This window comes from Salmo salar, chromosome 27 (genome assembly GCF_965601325.2).
Source record: "Salmo salar chromosome 27, fSalSal1, whole genome shotgun sequence".
NCBI lineage: Eukaryota > Metazoa > Chordata > Actinopteri > Salmoniformes > Salmonidae > Salmo > Salmo salar.
The window spans coordinates 32675844-32693362 of record NC_138317.1 but is presented as its reverse complement, the minus strand read 5'-3'; the positions used below and the strand labels follow the sequence as shown (position 1 = coordinate 32693362).

At 43.0% G+C, this 17519-nt stretch overlaps 4 protein-coding genes across 5 annotated transcripts; 2 read left to right on the top strand and 2 right to left on the bottom strand.

Moving 5' to 3' along the window:
* Positions 1–1248: 1248 nt before the first annotated feature.
* si:ch211-57n23.1 (uncharacterized) lies at positions 1249–4711 on the top strand. 2 transcript variants are annotated; one of them, XM_014178466.2, is made up of 3 exons: positions 1249–1390; positions 2174–2791; positions 4291–4711. In XM_014178466.2, the coding sequence occupies exons 2-3, from the start codon at positions 2244–2246 to the stop codon at positions 4430–4432; spliced, it is 690 nt and encodes a 229-aa protein (XP_014033941.1). In that variant the 5' UTR covers positions 1249–1390; positions 2174–2243; the 3' UTR covers positions 4433–4711. The 2 variants fall into 2 exon arrangements, with proteins under 2 accessions (XP_014033941.1, XP_014033942.1); XM_014178467.3 differs by having other exon boundaries at positions 1323–1437.
* On the bottom strand, positions 3979–7207 carry LOC106588921 (chromatin accessibility complex protein 1). Its single transcript, XM_014178468.3, has 3 exons — positions 6858–7207; positions 6368–6494; positions 3979–6266 (listed from the first exon to the last, which is right to left on the bottom strand). Exons 1-3 carry the CDS (start codon positions 7008–7010, stop codon positions 6187–6189), a joined length of 360 nt encoding a protein of 119 aa, XP_014033943.1. The 5' UTR covers positions 7011–7207; the 3' UTR covers positions 3979–6186.
* A 127-nt stretch (positions 7208–7334) lies between these two features.
* LOC106588918 (GATA zinc finger domain-containing protein 1) lies at positions 7335–10015 on the top strand. Its single transcript, XM_014178465.3, has 5 exons — positions 7335–7758; positions 8409–8531; positions 8627–8686; positions 8819–9002; positions 9319–10015. The coding sequence occupies exons 1-5, from the start codon at positions 7579–7581 to the stop codon at positions 9507–9509; spliced, it is 738 nt and encodes a 245-aa protein (XP_014033940.1). The 5' UTR covers positions 7335–7578; the 3' UTR covers positions 9510–10015.
* A 96-nt stretch (positions 10016–10111) lies between these two features.
* LOC106588917 (cation channel sperm-associated protein 4) lies at positions 10112–17188 on the bottom strand. The gene is made up of 10 exons (XM_014178464.3): positions 17174–17188; positions 16803–16946; positions 16406–16507; positions 16106–16203; positions 15491–15620; positions 15016–15152; positions 13023–13185; positions 11130–11344; positions 10597–10759; positions 10112–10453 (listed from the first exon to the last, which is right to left on the bottom strand). The coding sequence occupies exons 1-10, from the start codon at positions 17186–17188 to the stop codon at positions 10283–10285; spliced, it is 1338 nt and encodes a 445-aa protein (XP_014033939.3). The 3' UTR covers positions 10112–10282.
* Positions 17189–17519: the final 331 nt, after the last annotated feature.

The following is a 17519-nucleotide window of genomic DNA, read 5'->3' as shown; positions in this document are numbered from 1 at the left end:
TGCTCGTAGGTGGACATTATAGATTCTGCAAGTTAATCATTTAGTATGACACATTTTTGGCTTCATGAACCACATGTTCCCAGTGAAATGACACAGTCCATCTTTAGCTGTTTTTGCCATTCTTATTTACTTACGTCAGTGCTAGACTTTTCCAAATACACCCCTTGCAGCCTTTTCTATTTTACTGCCAAAACAGCACTCCCTAAACATACACAGATGGTGTCCATAAATCCTAATATGATTTAGTATTTGTTTAAATGAGGTGCTATACTTTTTATTTCAGCCATAAAGTCTATTTGTTTTTGTTTTTTTACTGCCCCCAAAAGTACAGTAGTCTACACCTAGCAGTGTTTTTTTCTTCTCTTTTTTCCTCTCGAAATGGTTCGACTGTTGCATGTGCACCATCTATATTAGATTGTGCCGTTCAAGCCCAAGAGAATGGGAGTAAAGACTGCCGATTTCCTCAAATACATATGCTACGGAATATTGACACTGCTTGATTTAGAACTCTTGCGGTATACAATCAACGGACAAACTTTAATTTGGGGCCGACTTTTTCCCATGTATTCTACACAACCTGCGTATAAAATATATTTCACTATTAGAAAGTCAATTTTCAGAAGATATGTTTATAGGACAAATTATTCGGTAATTGTTGTATTAGTTGGCTTCTAAAATTACAGCTGTCAGTACCACATAATTAATAAACCAGATAAGTAAAAGTACCAATTTAAGAAACCGAATTACACTTTACAAGCAAAATTACACTACAAAATCGCAGTCTGTTGGTATTCGACAAATTCATGGTGCTTTGCTTGTTCTTCGGCCTGGTCTCATAGACTAGACGTAACATAGTAAACGTAAATCCGGGATACTCATGTTTGTATGGTTACTTAAGGCAAACACAAATGTAGGGTGGGTGAGCCTATAACACGAACGTCTAGAAACCCAAAGGTTGAGAGTTCAAATCGGATCATGGACAATTTTTGTTAATTAGCAACTTTTCAACTACTCACTTTTTCACTGCTTTGCAACTACATAGCATATTAGCTAACCCTAACCCTTCTAACCCAAACCATTTTAGCTAACCTTAACCCTAACTCCTAGTCTAGCTAACGTTAGCCACCTAGCTAGAATTCGTAACATATTATACGAAATGGGTGATGGACTTCTACAAATGAATATGTAACATACATATCATACTAAATTATGTCTCGGATTTACGTACAGAATAACACGAAATGCTCTGACACCAGACTGTTCAACCCGCTGAGAGAGAAAGAGGGAGAGAGCGAGTCATACTTTCCAAAAGCTCACCATGTGTAATTTGACTTCACTTGCACAAGCGACGGACTAAACTGCGTACGTCTCCGGAATTTTCTTCTATAAGGTAATCTTTGGAGTAAAACATTTGCAATACGCCGTTTGATTACATTTGTAAGTATGTTCTTGCTTTGCTTGACAGTTTAGAGAAGCTATTGTATAAACGTGAAGATACGACAAATTATGACAGTTTGCACAATGAACCGATTGCAGTGCTGAACGATTAGGATTGTTTTACACCGCCTGGCGGTAATGATTCGATTCACCCCAATTTCGTTTGAACCAAATATCTAAATGATTGTTTATTCATAACATAAGCAGTGGAGTAGCCCACTGTGTTTGCATTTAGTTTTTTATATGTCACCTATGTCCAGGTGGTTGCATTAAGATGTATTTAACAGTGATGGTCCCACAACATTATTGCAAATCATTGTAGGCTTACATTTGTACTGTAAGTACCAGGGAAATACTTTTAAACACATATTGTCGCCTGCAGCACGGACATAACATGGAAAACTGGTTAGACAGTCTGCCCTAGTGCCACCATGCCAAACATTACTGTTAGACCACCCTACTGGCAGGAAGAAAATACACAGGAAAAAGTAGGTGACCGTTGTTCAAGAACGGATTAAAGTCACTAACCTCTGTCTGCAGAACATCATGTATTGTATATGAGAAATACAGAAAAGTTACTGTGAACTGTAATGTTCAAAACAAAAAGTCCTGTGGCTTGGAAATGAGCTCATGTTTTCCTGGATGAATGATTCACTGCTGGACTGGTACCATGTTTATTTCTAACGGCACAAATTAGGCCTATCTAAATGACAATGCCCATTGCATTACTCCTCAGGCCCAGTAGCCTTGCTTGCCAGGCTAATAGACACACTGCTGGGGAACAAGAATAGTCCAGCTACATCGTGATGCAGTGGCTCCAGGATGGAACAACTAGCTGGGCTTGGCTCTGCCTCTATTGCTGCCTCCAGAGTGCCTGGTACCCGGTGGGGGCGGAGGTGGGACCCACGCCCGTCCCAGAGTCCGGGGAGCCCATGCAGGGAGACTGGGAGTGGGGCTCCGGTTCCTTCAACCTCCAGGATCTACTCCACAGCTTCCCCGCCGACAGCCCTTTTGTGACAGAGACTCCGGAGAACCCTGTCAACTGCTCCCAGCGCTTCTGGCTGCCCTCGGCCTCCCCAGTCTGCTGGGACGACATCGCCGGGCCGGAGGAGTTTGAGCAGTCTCGTCTGCTGGTGCTCCAAAATAGGGCGGCCCTGCAGGCGGTGTCCCTGGCCAGCGAGGTGGTGGTAGAGGGGGGAACTTCAGCCTCGTTTAAACAGCAGGCCTTGGAGGACTTGCAGGTGGTGAGGGCGGACTACCTGAACGTGACAGAGACGACGGAGACCATGCAGAAGGTGTTCCTCACACTGGAGGAGAAGAGGAAGGAGGGGACGGAGCACTGGACCTTCTCAAGGTGAGGGGGAGTGGACGGAGCACTGGACCTTCTCAAGGTGAGGGGGAGGGGACGGAGCACTGGACCTTCTCAAGGTGAGGGGGAGGGGACGGAGCACTGGACCTTCTCAAGGTGAGGGGGAGTGGACGGAGCACCGGACCTTCTCAAGGTGAGGGGGAGGGGACGGAGCACTGGACCTTCTCAAGGTGAGGGGGAGGGGACGGAGCACTGGACCTTCTCAAGGTGAGGGGGAGTGGACGGAGCGCTGGACCTTCTCAAGGTGAGGGGGAGGGGACGGAGCACTGGACCTTCTCAAGGTGAGGGGGAGTGGACGGAGCACTGGACCTTCTCAAGGTGAGGGGGAGGGGACGGAGCACTGGACCTTCTCAAGGTGAGGGGGAGGGGACGGAGCACTGGACCTTCTCAAGGTGAGGGGGAGGGGACGGAGCACTGGACCTTCTCAAGGTGAGGGGGAGGGGACGGAGCACTGGACTTTCTCAAGGTGAGGGGGTAGATTCACTCACTGCACCACAGCACTGAGTTGGCCCCTAGTCTTGTTCCACCTGCTGTTTGTGGATGGCATGGTAGGCTTGCTCTAGGCTTTACTCCTAAAGAATGAATACTCAAGCACTCATATCAATGCCCTTCTTAACACAGTGATTTTGTTTGTTATTGGCATAGTAAAACTATTGAGAAATTCAATGATTGTAGAAGCTAGTTCATCAAAGGGAATTGAGTGAACTTCCTCTAGGGACTTGTGCAAGCAGGATAATGTGTAGGGAATTTGTAAGTCGTAAGACGTAAATGTAAATGAGTGAGAGAACTAAAGGATCAATCAAATGTATTTATAAAGCCCTTTTTACATCAGCCGATGTCACAAAGTGCTGTACAGAAACCCAACCTAAAACCCCAAACAGTAAGCAATGCAGATGTAGAAGGGTATGTGGTGCTTTCTGCTCCAACCAGCATTGTTGAATTCCTAGCAGATGAAGTCATGCATGATCAACCACTAGTCAGGACCTGTCCTACTGAGTAGAGGGGTCTAAGAACAGAACGGCAACAGTCGTCCAAACACCGCGTGAATCATTTCACATTCTACTTTTTCAGCCCTCCCCACATCTGGCTGAACCAAACTCCTGGTATGAGATTCATTACAAATCATTACAATGCAATTTAATGAGATCAGACTTTCTCTTTCTAGTACGATACAGTTTGAACCAATCTCGCTGGTATTTGTTTATTCGGATCCCCATTAGCTTTTGCCGAAGCAGTAGCTATTCTTCCTGGGGTCCACACAAAAACATGACTAGTAACAAAACACTGTTACACCGATAGACAAGAACAGTCACACACTCATAAAATACAAAGATATACAAGTAAATACTAATGTGTGTGTAATTGATAGTGTGTCAATGTAAATATTTAGGAGCTCAGAGTACATTATGGTAAAATGTATGAAACCTGTTTTTAGGTTCATGTGTATGAGAACCTTTTGTGATTTTATAAATGTCTGTTTCTAGTATAAAGGAGCACATTGCCAAAACGAAGGACTCCATCAATGGAAAAGACAACGTGGCAGCCCTCCTAGAGGAACAGTTCTCCAGCCTAGAGAAGTCTTTACACATCATGCAACTCCGACTTGACAAACTAATGGCACAGTGAATGATGTGTTCTTCAGGCTATTTTTTTGTCAGCTTTTGAATGAACTGTACCATCATGTAATATATCCCACTAACAATGCATGCAAACTCAGGGTTTAAAAAAACCTTTACAAAGCATGAGGTGCACTTTCTCTGTATATGAACTAGGTATTTTATTCCTCCGTAGTCACATTCCTATTAGGTGTATTTTAATCCTATCTGAAACCCAAACTGCATGCAAAGCCTACAGCATCAAGGAGATTTTGATGGAAATAAAATCTATTTTTATACTCAGCATGCACACCTGTTCCATAAAGAGATGTTATTTATTGAAGTAAAACTGTGTGACACTTATATTTTGTGGTATAAAATTGTAACATTTATATGTAAATGCTTTGTTGCAACAAGGTGAAAACAATAATGCAACACAAATAGGGAATGACACCTAATCTGTATAGCATGAAGATCTTATTTTCATTAACTAAACTATGGAACACAAAAACATACAAAAGGCAAGTCTCCATCGTTAGATGGGATGAAATTGCTGTTACAAACACTTGTAGAAAATATATACACAGCGGTTGAAGTTCAGTGCATTCTTTCCATTTGAGACAATACACGCTACAGCTTTCAACCACACACAGTAGCATATTTACACTTTGATTTAATAAATGTAGCATTAAGTCTGTTTGTGATGATTTGGTTTTTTGTCCAGTCTTCACATAAACCTAAATATTGCAATGCCTGTCCTCGTAAAGTCATCACAATCTGAGAGGAGCTGTTACTAAAAAATGAAATAAGAGATTCGATATTAAATTAGTGCTGCCTGCAACCACCCAGTACTGAAACTACCAATGGTTTTAACTGAGTAATATGGTAAATATATCACATTAAACACAGCAAAAGTCTAAAGTGTCTTTTATACTCAGTCACGTTGCTAAAAGGATTCGGTTTGCATGTGTAGATCTCTAAAGATTAGTTAGCAACATTGTTTATGAATGAAAGGTATATCATATAAAGTAGTTAGTCAGCATTAGCAAAGACTGCACATTGGGGTTCCTCTTTATAAAAAGGACACAACGAATGAGTCAATTTGGTTTGACCTGAGAACTGCATCGCTTGTATGGAATACCTGATTTGTTCAACCTTTGCTTCAAGATCTTGTTTAGAAAAATAATGCCCAAAACAGATGAAAGCTTGCACTATTTGCACCGAGTGGTATCAAAACCAGAGGAAGCACGGACGTTTCTCTTCGGCAGCAGGTGATTGCTGTAGGGGGGAATATGGGGGTGGAATCTGGGTCAACATATGATTATGATTTTAACGCTTTATCTGTAGTCAACTCACATACTGATTCTTTCTGACCCCAAACTGGATAACCATTATCCGGATGACTGGGCAACTAATGGTAGTAAACATAATATACTCTAGTACGTCTCAGGGAAGATGTAGGCCTACACAATGCCATCACCTGGAAGTAGTATGGATGTAGAATCTGGGTCAACATATGATTATGATTTTAACGCTTTATCTGTAGTCAACTCACATACTGATTCTTTCTGACCCCAAACTGGATAACCATTATCCGGATGACTGGGCAACTAATGGTAGTAAACATAATATACTCTAGTACGTCTCAGGGAAGATGTAGGCCTACACAATGCCATCACCTGGAAGTAGTATGGATGTAATCTACTTCAGGAATGAGCTGAAGAAAAAAAGATTCAACAGACTCCATGCTAGCAACCACTATTGCTTGAAGGGTTGCATGTCTTTTCAATTGTCTGCTTCCTCAATTGGATTTTCCTCTATGAGCTTCAGGTAATCTCGAGCGAATATCTTCTTTGGTAGGATATCTGCAACAGTATAATGAACAGATAGTCAATATTGACTATCTACTGTACGCTCAGAGAGAAGAGAATGTAAGTCACGTGGTGGTGGCAACACTAGTTCTTACCTGTGAGAAACTGAAAAGTCTCTGTTCCCGCAACAGTATTGGCCAGATCACTGTACAAGAGTGTCTTATTGTCTTTACCCGATCCATTGTTGAACGAGGACAGAGCCAAGTACTGAACGAACAGTTCCTACAAGACACGAGTGTTATGAATTAAATTGTTATTACATAGGACAGTTCCCATTTATTAACAGTGACACTATAGTGGAGGCCAGTCTTCTATTTACAAGGCTCTGATGGATGTAAAGTACATCCTATTTACATCCTATTTTGGTTGAGGCTCTACAGCCATGTCAGTGCAGGGCTAGCTGGCTAACTGTTACAGCCATTCAGGGTTAGCTAGCTAACGTTAGCTACCTTCTTCACGAGCTTGAACTAATGGAAGTAGCTAGCTACTACTGCCTATATGAAAATGCCTCACTGCAAAACTAGCTAGCAGGCCTAGCTATTGGCTAGCTAGCATAACTACGCCAGTAAACTAAACTCAACGTACTGTTGCTTTGGTGGTGATGAGAAGAGCCTCTTGGTTGATGCTTGAGACGTCGGGAGAACTTTTCATGATCAGTTTCACGCGAGTCATTGGAAGAGAGATGCCTTTGCTGTTAGATGCATGATGAACTTTGTCTTCCGCGTTGTCTCCAGACATGTTTACATGGATAAGGACGTTTCTTCAGTGGTACTGGTAGCAACGGTTGCTATACAGTTGCGAGGAGTGGAAGTTTCCCGCTACTTTTTGATCAGTGACGTAGTAAGCTTGCTTGGATGTTTTTTTTTCTCTCACACCCAAACTAAGGTAGCTAGCTACCGAATGTACTTCTGTTTCAGACAATATTATCGGTTTTTTTTTGCTTGATTTTTTTACAAAGAAGTAGCTAAGCGTTTATAAGCCTGCCTGCTAGATAAATATAAGGCTGCCGATACACTCCATCACAGTAGGAGGCGCAATAACGTTACACTTTGCTAAGTGCTCCAACACGTCACTAGCTATCTGAAAGAAGGAAAATACATTTTATGGACAGGTTATCTGTGTTGTTCCTTTAAACATAGCTTTCGATTATTGCTGGTGTTATTTGATTTGCATTCTGTATCTGTTTGTCTGCGCGAGCGGACGAGTTGCTCTTTTTTGTTGTTGCTGATGTTGTTAGCCAGAAAGCAGTTAGCTAAATAGCTAGCTAGCTTCTACATTCATCATTTCGCTGGCCAACACTTTCAAGATGCCTCTGGGTTTGAAACCATGTTGCGCTGTCTGCAAAACAAACTCATCGTCTATGTGGAAAAAGGGAAACCAAGGAGAGATCCTGTGCAATAACTGCACGGGGAAGAGCACCAGCAGTGGAGCATCTGGACCCTCGGTGTCCTCCAACACACTACAGAATAATGGCGGGGGCAAGCAGGTTGTTTGTCGTTTTGAGCACATACACTAAGTGGACAAAACATTAGGAACACCTACTCTTTCCATACCAAGTGAATCCAGGTGAACGCTGATTCCTTATTGATGATGTCACCTGTTAAATCCACTTCAATCGGTGTAGATGAAGGGGATGACAGGTTAAATACATATTTTTAAGCCGTGAGACATGGGTTGTGTATGTGTGTCATTCCGAGGGTGAATGGGCAAGACTAAAGTGTTAAGTGCCTTTGAACGGGGTATGGAACTAGGTTGTGTCGAGCTGCAACGCTGCTAGGTTTTTCACGATCAACAGTTTCTCATGTGCATCAAGAATGGTCCAGCCAACCTGACACAACTGTGGGAGGTATTGGAGTCAACATGGCCAGCATCCCTGTGGAACGCTTTCGACAACTTGTAGAGTCCATGCCCCGATGAATTCAGGCTGTTCTGAGGGCAAAAGGGGGTGCATCTCAATATTAGGAAGGTGTTCCTAATGTTTTGTGCACTCAGTGTACATAGGCCTGCACTATAAAGTACTGTACTGTGCTCCCCATAGTGACTGTAACTCCATACTCTTAAATTTACAAGACAAAACAGAAAACAATACATGCATGTTTACACATTGTCACCCTGATAGACACATCTTGCCCACAGTCTAAACAAGAGATCCACAGGAGATCAGCACGGTTGAGGAGCACCAAGTACAAAGCCCCTGCCTCTGAGAAAAAGGTGTCTACCAAAGGAAAAGGCAGAAGACACATATTCAAACTAAAAAATGTAAGTATATTATTAGTTGAAATACACAGGAACTCTCTTTTTGTTGGATTGTCAGAAGTCACAGGTGGTCAAATCTGTGATCCTCCCCCCCACAGCCAATCAAAGCACCAGAATCTGTTTCCACAATCATCACATCAGAATCAGTCTTTTATAAGGTATGTTTACTTTTTATAAATCCTTTCTGTACAATATGTTAGCAAACATAACAAACATATCTGTTGTATAATGTATGCCACAGATATGGATAGCTGTCAGCAACCTTTCTGCCTTCGTGTGTCATTGTGCAGGGTGTGTATTATCAGATGGGAGACGTCATCAAAGTGACAGACGAGGATGATGGGAGGCCGTACTATGCACAGATCAGAGGTTTCATCCAGGACCAGTACTGTGAGAAGAGTGCAGCGTTGACTTGGTTAATACCAACCCAGGCCAGTCCTAAGGACCTGTTTGATCCAGCCACTTACATTGTTGGTGAGTGATGATTGAATCTAAGTATTTATCTCACATTTTTTAAAGTTACATTTGAGCACACAGAAATAAAAGTTATGTCTCTTTTTGAACATTGTGTATATGGGAGTAATGTCACAGTAGACTCAAAGACCACTACTAGCTGATCATGTTTCCATGACTGATTTTCTGATTGTGTCTTAGAGGAGGATCTGCCCAGGAAGATGGAGTACTTGTTTCCATTACTGATTTTCTGATTGTGTCTATAGGTCCAGAGGAGGACCTGCCCAGGAAGATGGAGTACTTGTTTCCATTACTGATTTTCTGATTGTGTCTATAGGTCCAGAGGAGGATCTGCCCAGGAAGATGGAGTACTTGGAGTTTGTGTGCCACGCCCCCTCGGAGTACTTCAAGTCCAGGAGCTGCCCGTACCCCACCATTCCTATCCGTCCAGAGAAGGGCTACATCTGGACCCATATTGGACCCACGCCGGCTATCGCTATCAAAGAATCATTTGGCAACAGCAATTAGCCGCTGGGCCATTTAACATGAAGATATTAACTTTGTCTGCTAGTTTGCTAGAACAAGGTACTTGACCCAAATTGCTCCAGGGTCGCTGTTGATAATGGCAGACCCCGGCCATGACCCACTCTCTGAGTGGTTCAGGGTGAGTTGGGACATGCAAAAAAACACATTTCCAATTCACACGTGTATTAATACACACTTGTACATGTATGAAATGGGACAAATAAACACCCACATAATAATTATTATAGTCTGAATATGGAAAGTGTTTAATTCGACGTTTACAAACCCTTCCAACAGTACAGGGACGGACCCATGAAATGATCATCCTGAGGTGACAGTCAGACATGGGATTGATTTTGTATTCGGTAATAAATGTGGAAAATACCTTTTTCATAAGCTTTGTACTAGAATGTTTTTCAAACATATCATTTTTATTTAGACATCTGTGCAATACATGTGAAGTGTTATATTATACCTAAAAATAAAAGTATTTATAAAGATGCTGTTAATAGACTCCAAGTTCTATCCCTTTTGGTATATATTTTTAGATACTTTGAAACCTTTGATCATTTACCTCAGTCAGTCTTTTTTTATCAAGAAACTAAATCTTCTTTGATGTCACATTACATGGTCAATGTTGATCTGCATGTGGAAATGTGTGCAGCAAGCCTGAGTCTGATTTAGCCATGTGATCTATCATTATCTTTGAGACCATTCAAGCTAATCAGTAAAGCCAAATGATTGGGGACATGAAGAAATTCCTGTTAAAAGTATGTTCAGCCTGTGTTGTGGTGTGTGCTGGGAGTGTTACTGTGTCCTGCATTCATATGTGTAGAAGTAGACTGGTAGTACATCTGGCTGTCCATGGACAGCCTCATGGCTGCGTGATGCATGTTTCCCTTCTGGAACAGGTGAGCAGATGCTGTGTTCGAGTCTATGACATGAGCCTGAAACACAGAGACACGTAACAGAATAGTGAATGTAAGCTTATAGACAACTCTAGGAAGAGTCATTTAATCTATTGTGTACCCATAAAGCTCTGGTCAAAATGAGTGCACTACATAGGGTGCCATGTCCACTGCCTTCCTACCTTCTCCAGGGTGATGAGGGTGGACAGTATGTCTCCGGTGCGGCCTGTGGCGATATCATTATTCAATAGGTTGTCCTGGAGGGTCGCAGCCATATGGTTCCTCATCATCACCTCCTGCTCTTGCTTTACATTGAACGACAGGCTGTGCACCTCCTCCACTATACTGTGGATAAACACATACCCGTGGTCGGACATATACCTACAGTACATCCACTGTACAAAGACAATATTTTTTTTCATTAAAGACACCATCTTTACTTATAAGGGAGAAAAAATGGTCTAATTGAAATCAGAAAAATAGAGATTGAAAAACAATTTCTTGGTATCACAATTACTTTATGGAACTCTTATTTTACCAGGTAAATTGACTGAGAACACATAATTTACATCAACGACCTGGGGAATAGTTACAGGGAGAGGAGGGGGATGAATGAGCCAATTGGAAACGTACATCAGTTACTGTGATGGACGATGAAAAAATGTATAGTGGCTTCAATAGCTTCTAGCTAGAACAGAGACTTCCGTTACCCTACCTGTCCAGCTCTTGTCTTATCTCCCTGTAGGCAGCCATGTTCTTCTGCATAGCAGCCATGACAAGGACCAGCTCTTCGAAGGTGTCCATGGTCAGGTTCTCTAGACAGCTCGCCGTCCAGGGCTTCTGGCGCCGGGTCATGTTGGACTTGGTCACCACCTCCTCCACGTGGATGGTGTTCTGGTCCGCCAAGCCTCCCGTGTCCTCTGGAATCAGCTGTGTGAGAGGGGACGGGTTGAGGAGAGAGGACTATATACACAGGGAACTACGAAAGAGCAGTGGTCGTATTGATGATTTTGAAAGGCAGCTAGCTTGTAATAATCTGTATATAACTCATTACGCATACCCACCCCCTTTGAAAGGCTGGTCATGGCTCATATCAACACCATCATGTTGGAAACCTTAGACCCACTCCAATTCGCATACCACCCCAACAGATCCACAGATGACGCATTCTCTATTGCACTCCACACTGCCCTTTCCCACCTGGATAAAAGGAACACCTATGTGACAACGCTGTTCATTCACTAGAGCTCAGCGTTCAACACCATAGTTACCACAAAACTCATCACTAAGCTAAGGACCCTGGGACTAAACACCTCCCTCTGCAACTGGACCCTGGACTTCCTGACGGGCCACCCCGAAGTGGTAAGGGTAGGCAACAACACATTTGCCATGCTGATCCTCAACACTGGAGCCCCTCCGGGGTGCGTGCTTAGTCCCCTCCTGTGCTTCCTGTTCACCCACGACTGCTCTGCCAAGCACAACTCCAACACCATCATTAAGTTTGCTGATGAGACAACAGTGGTAGTCCTGATCACCAACAACGATGAAACAGCCTATAGGGAGGTGGTCAGAGACCTGGCAGTGTGGTGCCAGGACAACAACCTCTCCCTCAATGTAAGCAAGACAAAGGAGCTGAAAGTGGACTATAGGAAAAGGAGGACCGAACAGGCTGCCATTAACATTGACGGGGCTGTAGTGGAGCGGGTTGCAAGCTTCAAGTTTCTTGGCGTCCACATCACTAAGAAACTATCATGGTCCAAACACACCAAGACAGTCGTGAAGAGGGCACAACAACACCTTTTCCCCCTCAGGAGACTGAAAAGATTTGGCATGGGTCCCCAGATCCTCAAAAAGTTCTACAGCTGCACCATTGAGAGCATCCTGACCGGTTGCATCACCGCCTGGTATGACAACTGCTCGGCATCTGACCGTGAGGCGCTACAGAGGGCAGTGTGTACGGCCCTGTACATCACTGGGGCCAAGCTTCTTGACATCCAGGGCCTATTTACTAGGCGGTGTCAGAGGAAGGCCTAAAAAATGGTCAGACTCCAGTCCCCCAAGTCATAGGCTGTTAACTCACGGCAAGCGGTACAGGAGTGCCAAGTCTAGGTCCAAAAGGCTCCTTAACAGCTTCTACCCCCAAGCCATAAGACTGCTGAACAATCAATCAAATGGCCACCTGGACTATTTACATTTACCCCCCCACTCACTGTTTATTATCTATGAAGTCACTTTTCAAATTACCTCGACTAACTTGTACCCCTGGGTACCTGTACCCGCTGTATATAGCCTCATTATTGTTATGTAATTTTCTTGTTACTTTTACATTTTATTGAATTTTAGTATTTTTTTTCACTTTACTTTATTTAGTAAATATTTTCTTAACTCTATTTCTTTAACTGCATTGTTGGTTAAGTGCTTGTAAGTAAGAATTTCACGGTAAGGTCTACACCTGTTGTATTCGGCCCTGTGACAAATAACATTTTATTTTATTTGATCAACAATACACATTTATGAGGGTCAAGAAGAAGTTACAGACAGTGCCTTGATTTAAATAACACTACGTGACAAACACTAAATGTGAAAAGGGAAAGAGTGACAGACTAACCGCCGCCGGCGAACACTCGTTCGAATTCTTATCGTCGTAGTCGGGCATGGAGATCTCAAGGTTGGTGGTTACCACGGCAACGAGAAGGTTGGCGAAGATGAAGGCTCCGCCAGTGATGAAGATGAAAAAGTAGAGAGAAGCTCCGTACATCAGCCCCTCATCACTACAGTGCAGAGAGAAAGGACAACACTTACCACATAAGGAGAAAATACATAGAACTATGTGTACAATATGTAGGCATTTTCACATAAGCTTTTTCACTCTACTGCAAAATGTTAAGCCCCATTTGACTACAATTAGCAGGTTGACGTTAATTGTCATGAGTCTTGTCCTGGAGGTAGAACTGAGTGATTTCCGTTTTGATATCGGCACAGTAAAAATGTGCTATATTGTAAAAATGTATCAAACACTTCTTGATCTTTCCCATCTTCGGAAGCTCGCATCCACTACAAGACCATGGTGATTGCCTACGGAGCTGTGAAGGGAACGGCACCTCCATACCTTCAGGCTCTGATCAGGCCCTACACCCAAACAAGGGCACTCCGTTCATCCACCACTGGCCTGCTCGCCCCCCTACCTCTGAGGAAGCACAGTTCCCGCTCAGCCCAGTCAAAACTGTTCGCTGCTCTGGCACCCCAATGGTGGAACAAGCTCCCTCACGACGCCAGGACAGCGGAGTCAATCACCACCTTCCGGAGACACCTGAAACCCCACCTCTTTAAGGAATACCTAGGATAGGATAAAGTAATCCTTCTACCCCCCCCCCCCCCCCCCCCTTAAAAGATTTAGATGCACTATTGTAAAGTGGTTGTTCCACTGGATATCATAAGGTGAATGCACCAATTTGTAAGTCGCTCTGGATAAGAGCGTCTGCTAAATGACTTAAATGTAAATGTAAATCTTAATTTAAGGTTAGGCATTAGGGTCGGCAGTATGGTTGAGGGTAGGTTTAAAGCTGGCTGTGCTAGCTAGTGAACACGGCAGAGCTGCCTCCAGAACAAAATTCGTTTTTTGTGAACAACTTTTAAGATAAATGAATACAAAGATAACCCCAACCCATTCCCCTCAGTCCCTATTCACGAGCCTTATACAAAGATATTAGATTACAAAATGCAATTCTTATGCCTGCCCATACCATAACCCCACCGCCACCATGTGGCACTCTGTTCACAAGGTTGACATCAGCAAACCGCTCGCCCACACAACGCCATATACGTGGTCTGAAGTTGTGAGGCCAGTTGAAAGTACTGCCAAATTATCTAAAGCGGCTTATGGTAGAGAAGTGAACATTTAATTTTCTGCCAACAGCTCAGGTGGACATTCCTTCAGTCAGCATGCCAATTGCACGCTCCCTCAAAACTTGAGACATCTGTGCCATTGTGTTGTGTGACAAAATTGCACATTTTAGAGTGGCCTATTATTGTCCCCAGTACAAGGTGAACCTGTGTAATGATCATGCTGTTTAATCAGCTTCTTGATATACCACACTTGTGAGGTGGATGGATGGCAAAGGAGAAATGTTCACTAACAGGGATGTAAACAAATGAGCTTTTGTGTGTATGGAACATTTCTGGGATCTTTTATTTCAGTTCATGAAACATGGGATCATCACTTTACATAGAGTTTATATTTTTGTTCAGTGTATAATAGAGATCAGTCCTTTCGGGAGCCGAGATAATTTAAACATCCCAACATTGGATGTTTTCAGAGCTGGGTATGGGCATGACATTTTGATTCCAAGTTACATTGTTTTTAAATTTTGCACCAAATAGAAACTGTGTGAGCAATAATAGGACCAAAGCGTAATTTACATTGTTTAAGGGATATTAGTGAAGACCACCTCTTCCAGGGCCATAGGAGACAAGATTCATGATGAAAAACGCTAACCTGCATTAGACTAATAAAATGATCTCCTCTTGCTTTTCAAAATCTTTATCCAAGGACATACTGTATGAACTGGATGAGGGGAAATGTAGGGCCTTGTGTCACTTACGCCTTAAACTCCCTGTAGATGTCCATCCATCCGTCCTGGGTGATGCAGATGAAGAGGGTGTAGAGGGCCGAAAACAGGTCCCCAAAGGCTGATGGGACAGCAGCACTGAACAGGGTCACGCCGAACACCGCAAACACCTGACAGACACAGACAGAAAATCAACAGAGACATTAGACACAAACACAGGGGACAACTGAGCAGTTGTAGAATCCATTCATATGGTCTCATATCACTCCTTGAAACATCACATACTCATCTGGGGCCATAGTAACAAACCAACATATTAAATACTATAAACACGAGCAAGAACTGGGGCGTCATAGTTTGACTGTTCTCATGTTTCTTTTCTCATTCAAAGTCACGAGAATGAGGTGAAGAAGTGGTAATGGATTAAAGATCAATGATGATGACGTGAGAGAGAGAGAATTAGAAAGAGAGAGAGAGAGGTTGAATTGGTACATGATATAACACCTACAAGCATGATGATGAGGAGGAGGAAGAAGATGTTGGCCATGTCTGGAATGGACTGCATAATGACGGTGACCATCATAGCCATACCCTGCATGGAGGCAAAACCCCTGATACTACGGATTACCCTCAACACCCTGGAACACACACACAATAAATAACACATTACAACACGGAGTGACAACCCACTGGGCACAGATGTCAATTCAACATCTATTCCATGTTGGTTCAATGTCATTTCATTGAAATGTTGTGGAAATCCCGTTGATTCAACAAGTGTCTGCCCAGTGGGAAAGCAGCACACAACAAGAACTACACAACAAATAATGTTTCATGTTGATGTTTGACACACAAAAAAACTATTGTTCTAAAACTAAATTAGGTTAAGAGAATTAACTTGGCAGGTTAGGAGAACTAACGTAGCAGGTTAGGAGAATTATCGTGGCAGGTTAGGAGAATTAGGTTAAGATTAGAAAAAGGGTTGGGGTTAGCTAAAAGGGTAAAATTGTCCCCGACACAACTCAAACATATCTAGTTACAACCAGACCTGCCCTGACACCCTACGTTTCACCCTACGTTTCCACTAATGCGTTTCTGCGGAGTATGAGGGGTACTCCTTCACCTGATGACCTTTAGCAAACTGTCCCCACCCTGGGGAAAGATCAGGGGTCCAAGCATCAGAGCCAGAGTGACCAAACAGTCCAGGACATTCCAGCCATTCTGAAACACCAAAAACGAGACACAGACAGAGAGAGAGAGAGAGAGAGAGAGAGAGAGAGAGAGAGAGAGAGAGAGAGACAGAGAGAGAGAGAGAGAGAGAGAGAGAGAGAGAGAGAGAGAGAAGAATGACACCACAATGGTCTCTGAGAAGGCCACAGTAAGTAATAGGTTGTGTGAAATCAATCTCCTGACCAGACGCTACCTTCCAGAAGATGTTGAAGCCGTAGTACCACTTGACCAGGATCTCCCAGATGAAAACGGTGAGGATAATATGCTCACAGACGCTGAACGCAATGTCATACTTCTACAATGAACAAATCATACCATTGCATTTCAGTGAATTGTTATCTGTTGACTTGTCATAGAAAATGAGCTTTCAGTTTGAAAGTAGGCCTACAATACCTCTTTATATTTAGCATTTTTTAAGGATCCCCATTAGCTACTCTTCCTGGGGTCCAAACACACCAAAGCATCCACATTACATATAAAACAACAGATAAAACAGTACATCATATAACATCTCTACACCACCACATATCCACAACACAAAATGTTCAATACCACCATACAACAAGGTGTCCTCAGTGACCATAACTTACCTTGGCAATGATAGCATCGGTTTGCAAGGCCATAATGATGCAGTTGCTGACAATCATGACGATGATGAGTAATTTGAACAGGAAGTTCTCCAGCAGCGCACCCATGAGCACCTGGGAGACATAGTCCTCAGTGTCTGAGTCATCCTATAGGGTATAGTGAGAGGTCATTATTGGTATTCATCTAGATTAACCAACTGTCTCCTGGACAGGTGAAAATAATTGAATAATCTCCCCAGGTACCAGTATCAGTGATGAAGATCTGTATGAAAATAGTTTGAAAAAACTGAGTAGTGTGATTTCTCTGTGAAAGAACTCTGATTTTTTTTTATTTTTTTTTTATACCTCTCTATTTTAACCCACTCATTACTCACTATATAAGTAATCATACCTGTGAAAGCCCAACAGTATAAATAAAGCCTACACCTTTTGCTGGGTGATGTCTCTGATGTTGATCATCTCAGGCTCCTCATCTCGCTCTAGCACGGACCACCTCCTCCCGGTGCTCTCCGACGCCCGCTGCATCGGAAGAAATGTTAATTGGATGCCCCAAAAACATGTTAGTCTTTTGTAAAAGTTGTTCAATTATATGGGCAATTTCAAAGCAGTTAATACACTTGAATAAGTGTACAAAGAGAGCATATAGAGGACATGGTGCGTCTAGGCCTAGCGTCTAGGCCTACCTGGAGGATCATCAAGCGTTTCCTATAATCCATCTTT

Coding starts and splice junctions, on each gene's coding strand:
- LOC106588918 (XM_014178465.3), top strand. CDS start 7,579: ATGCCTCTGGGTTTGAAACCATGTTGCGCTGTCTGCAAAACAAACTCA. Junction 8,532..8,626: donor ACATATTCAAACTAAAAAAT/GTAAGTATATTA, acceptor TCCCCCCCACAG/CCAATCAAAGCACCAGAATC. Junction 9,003..9,318: donor TCCAGCCACTTACATTGTTG/GTGAGTGATGAT, acceptor TTGTGTCTATAG/GTCCAGAGGAGGATCTGCCC.
- LOC106588917 (XM_014178464.3), bottom strand. Junction 16,204..16,405: donor GCTTCAACATCTTCTGGAAG/GTAGCGTCTGGT, acceptor TTGGTGTTTCAG/AATGGCTGGAATGTCCTGGA. Junction 15,621..16,105: donor AGTTTGCTAAAGGTCATCAG/GTGAAGGAGTAC, acceptor TGTGTGTTCCAG/GGTGTTGAGGGTAATCCGTA.
- LOC106588921 (XM_014178468.3), bottom strand. CDS start 7,010: ATGTCTGGAGACAACGCGGAAGACAAAGTTCATCATGCATCTAACAGC. Junction 6,495..6,857: donor TCATCACCACCAAAGCAACA/GTACGTTGAGTT, acceptor CGTGTCTTGTAG/GAACTGTTCGTTCAGTACTT. Junction 6,267..6,367: donor GACTTTTCAGTTTCTCACAG/GTAAGAACTAGT, acceptor ATACTGTTGCAG/ATATCCTACCAAAGAAGATA.
- si:ch211-57n23.1 (XM_014178466.2), top strand. CDS start 2,244: ATGCAGTGGCTCCAGGATGGAACAACTAGCTGGGCTTGGCTCTGCCTC. Junction 2,792..4,290: donor GAGCACTGGACCTTCTCAAG/GTGAGGGGGAGT, acceptor GTCTGTTTCTAG/TATAAAGGAGCACATTGCCA.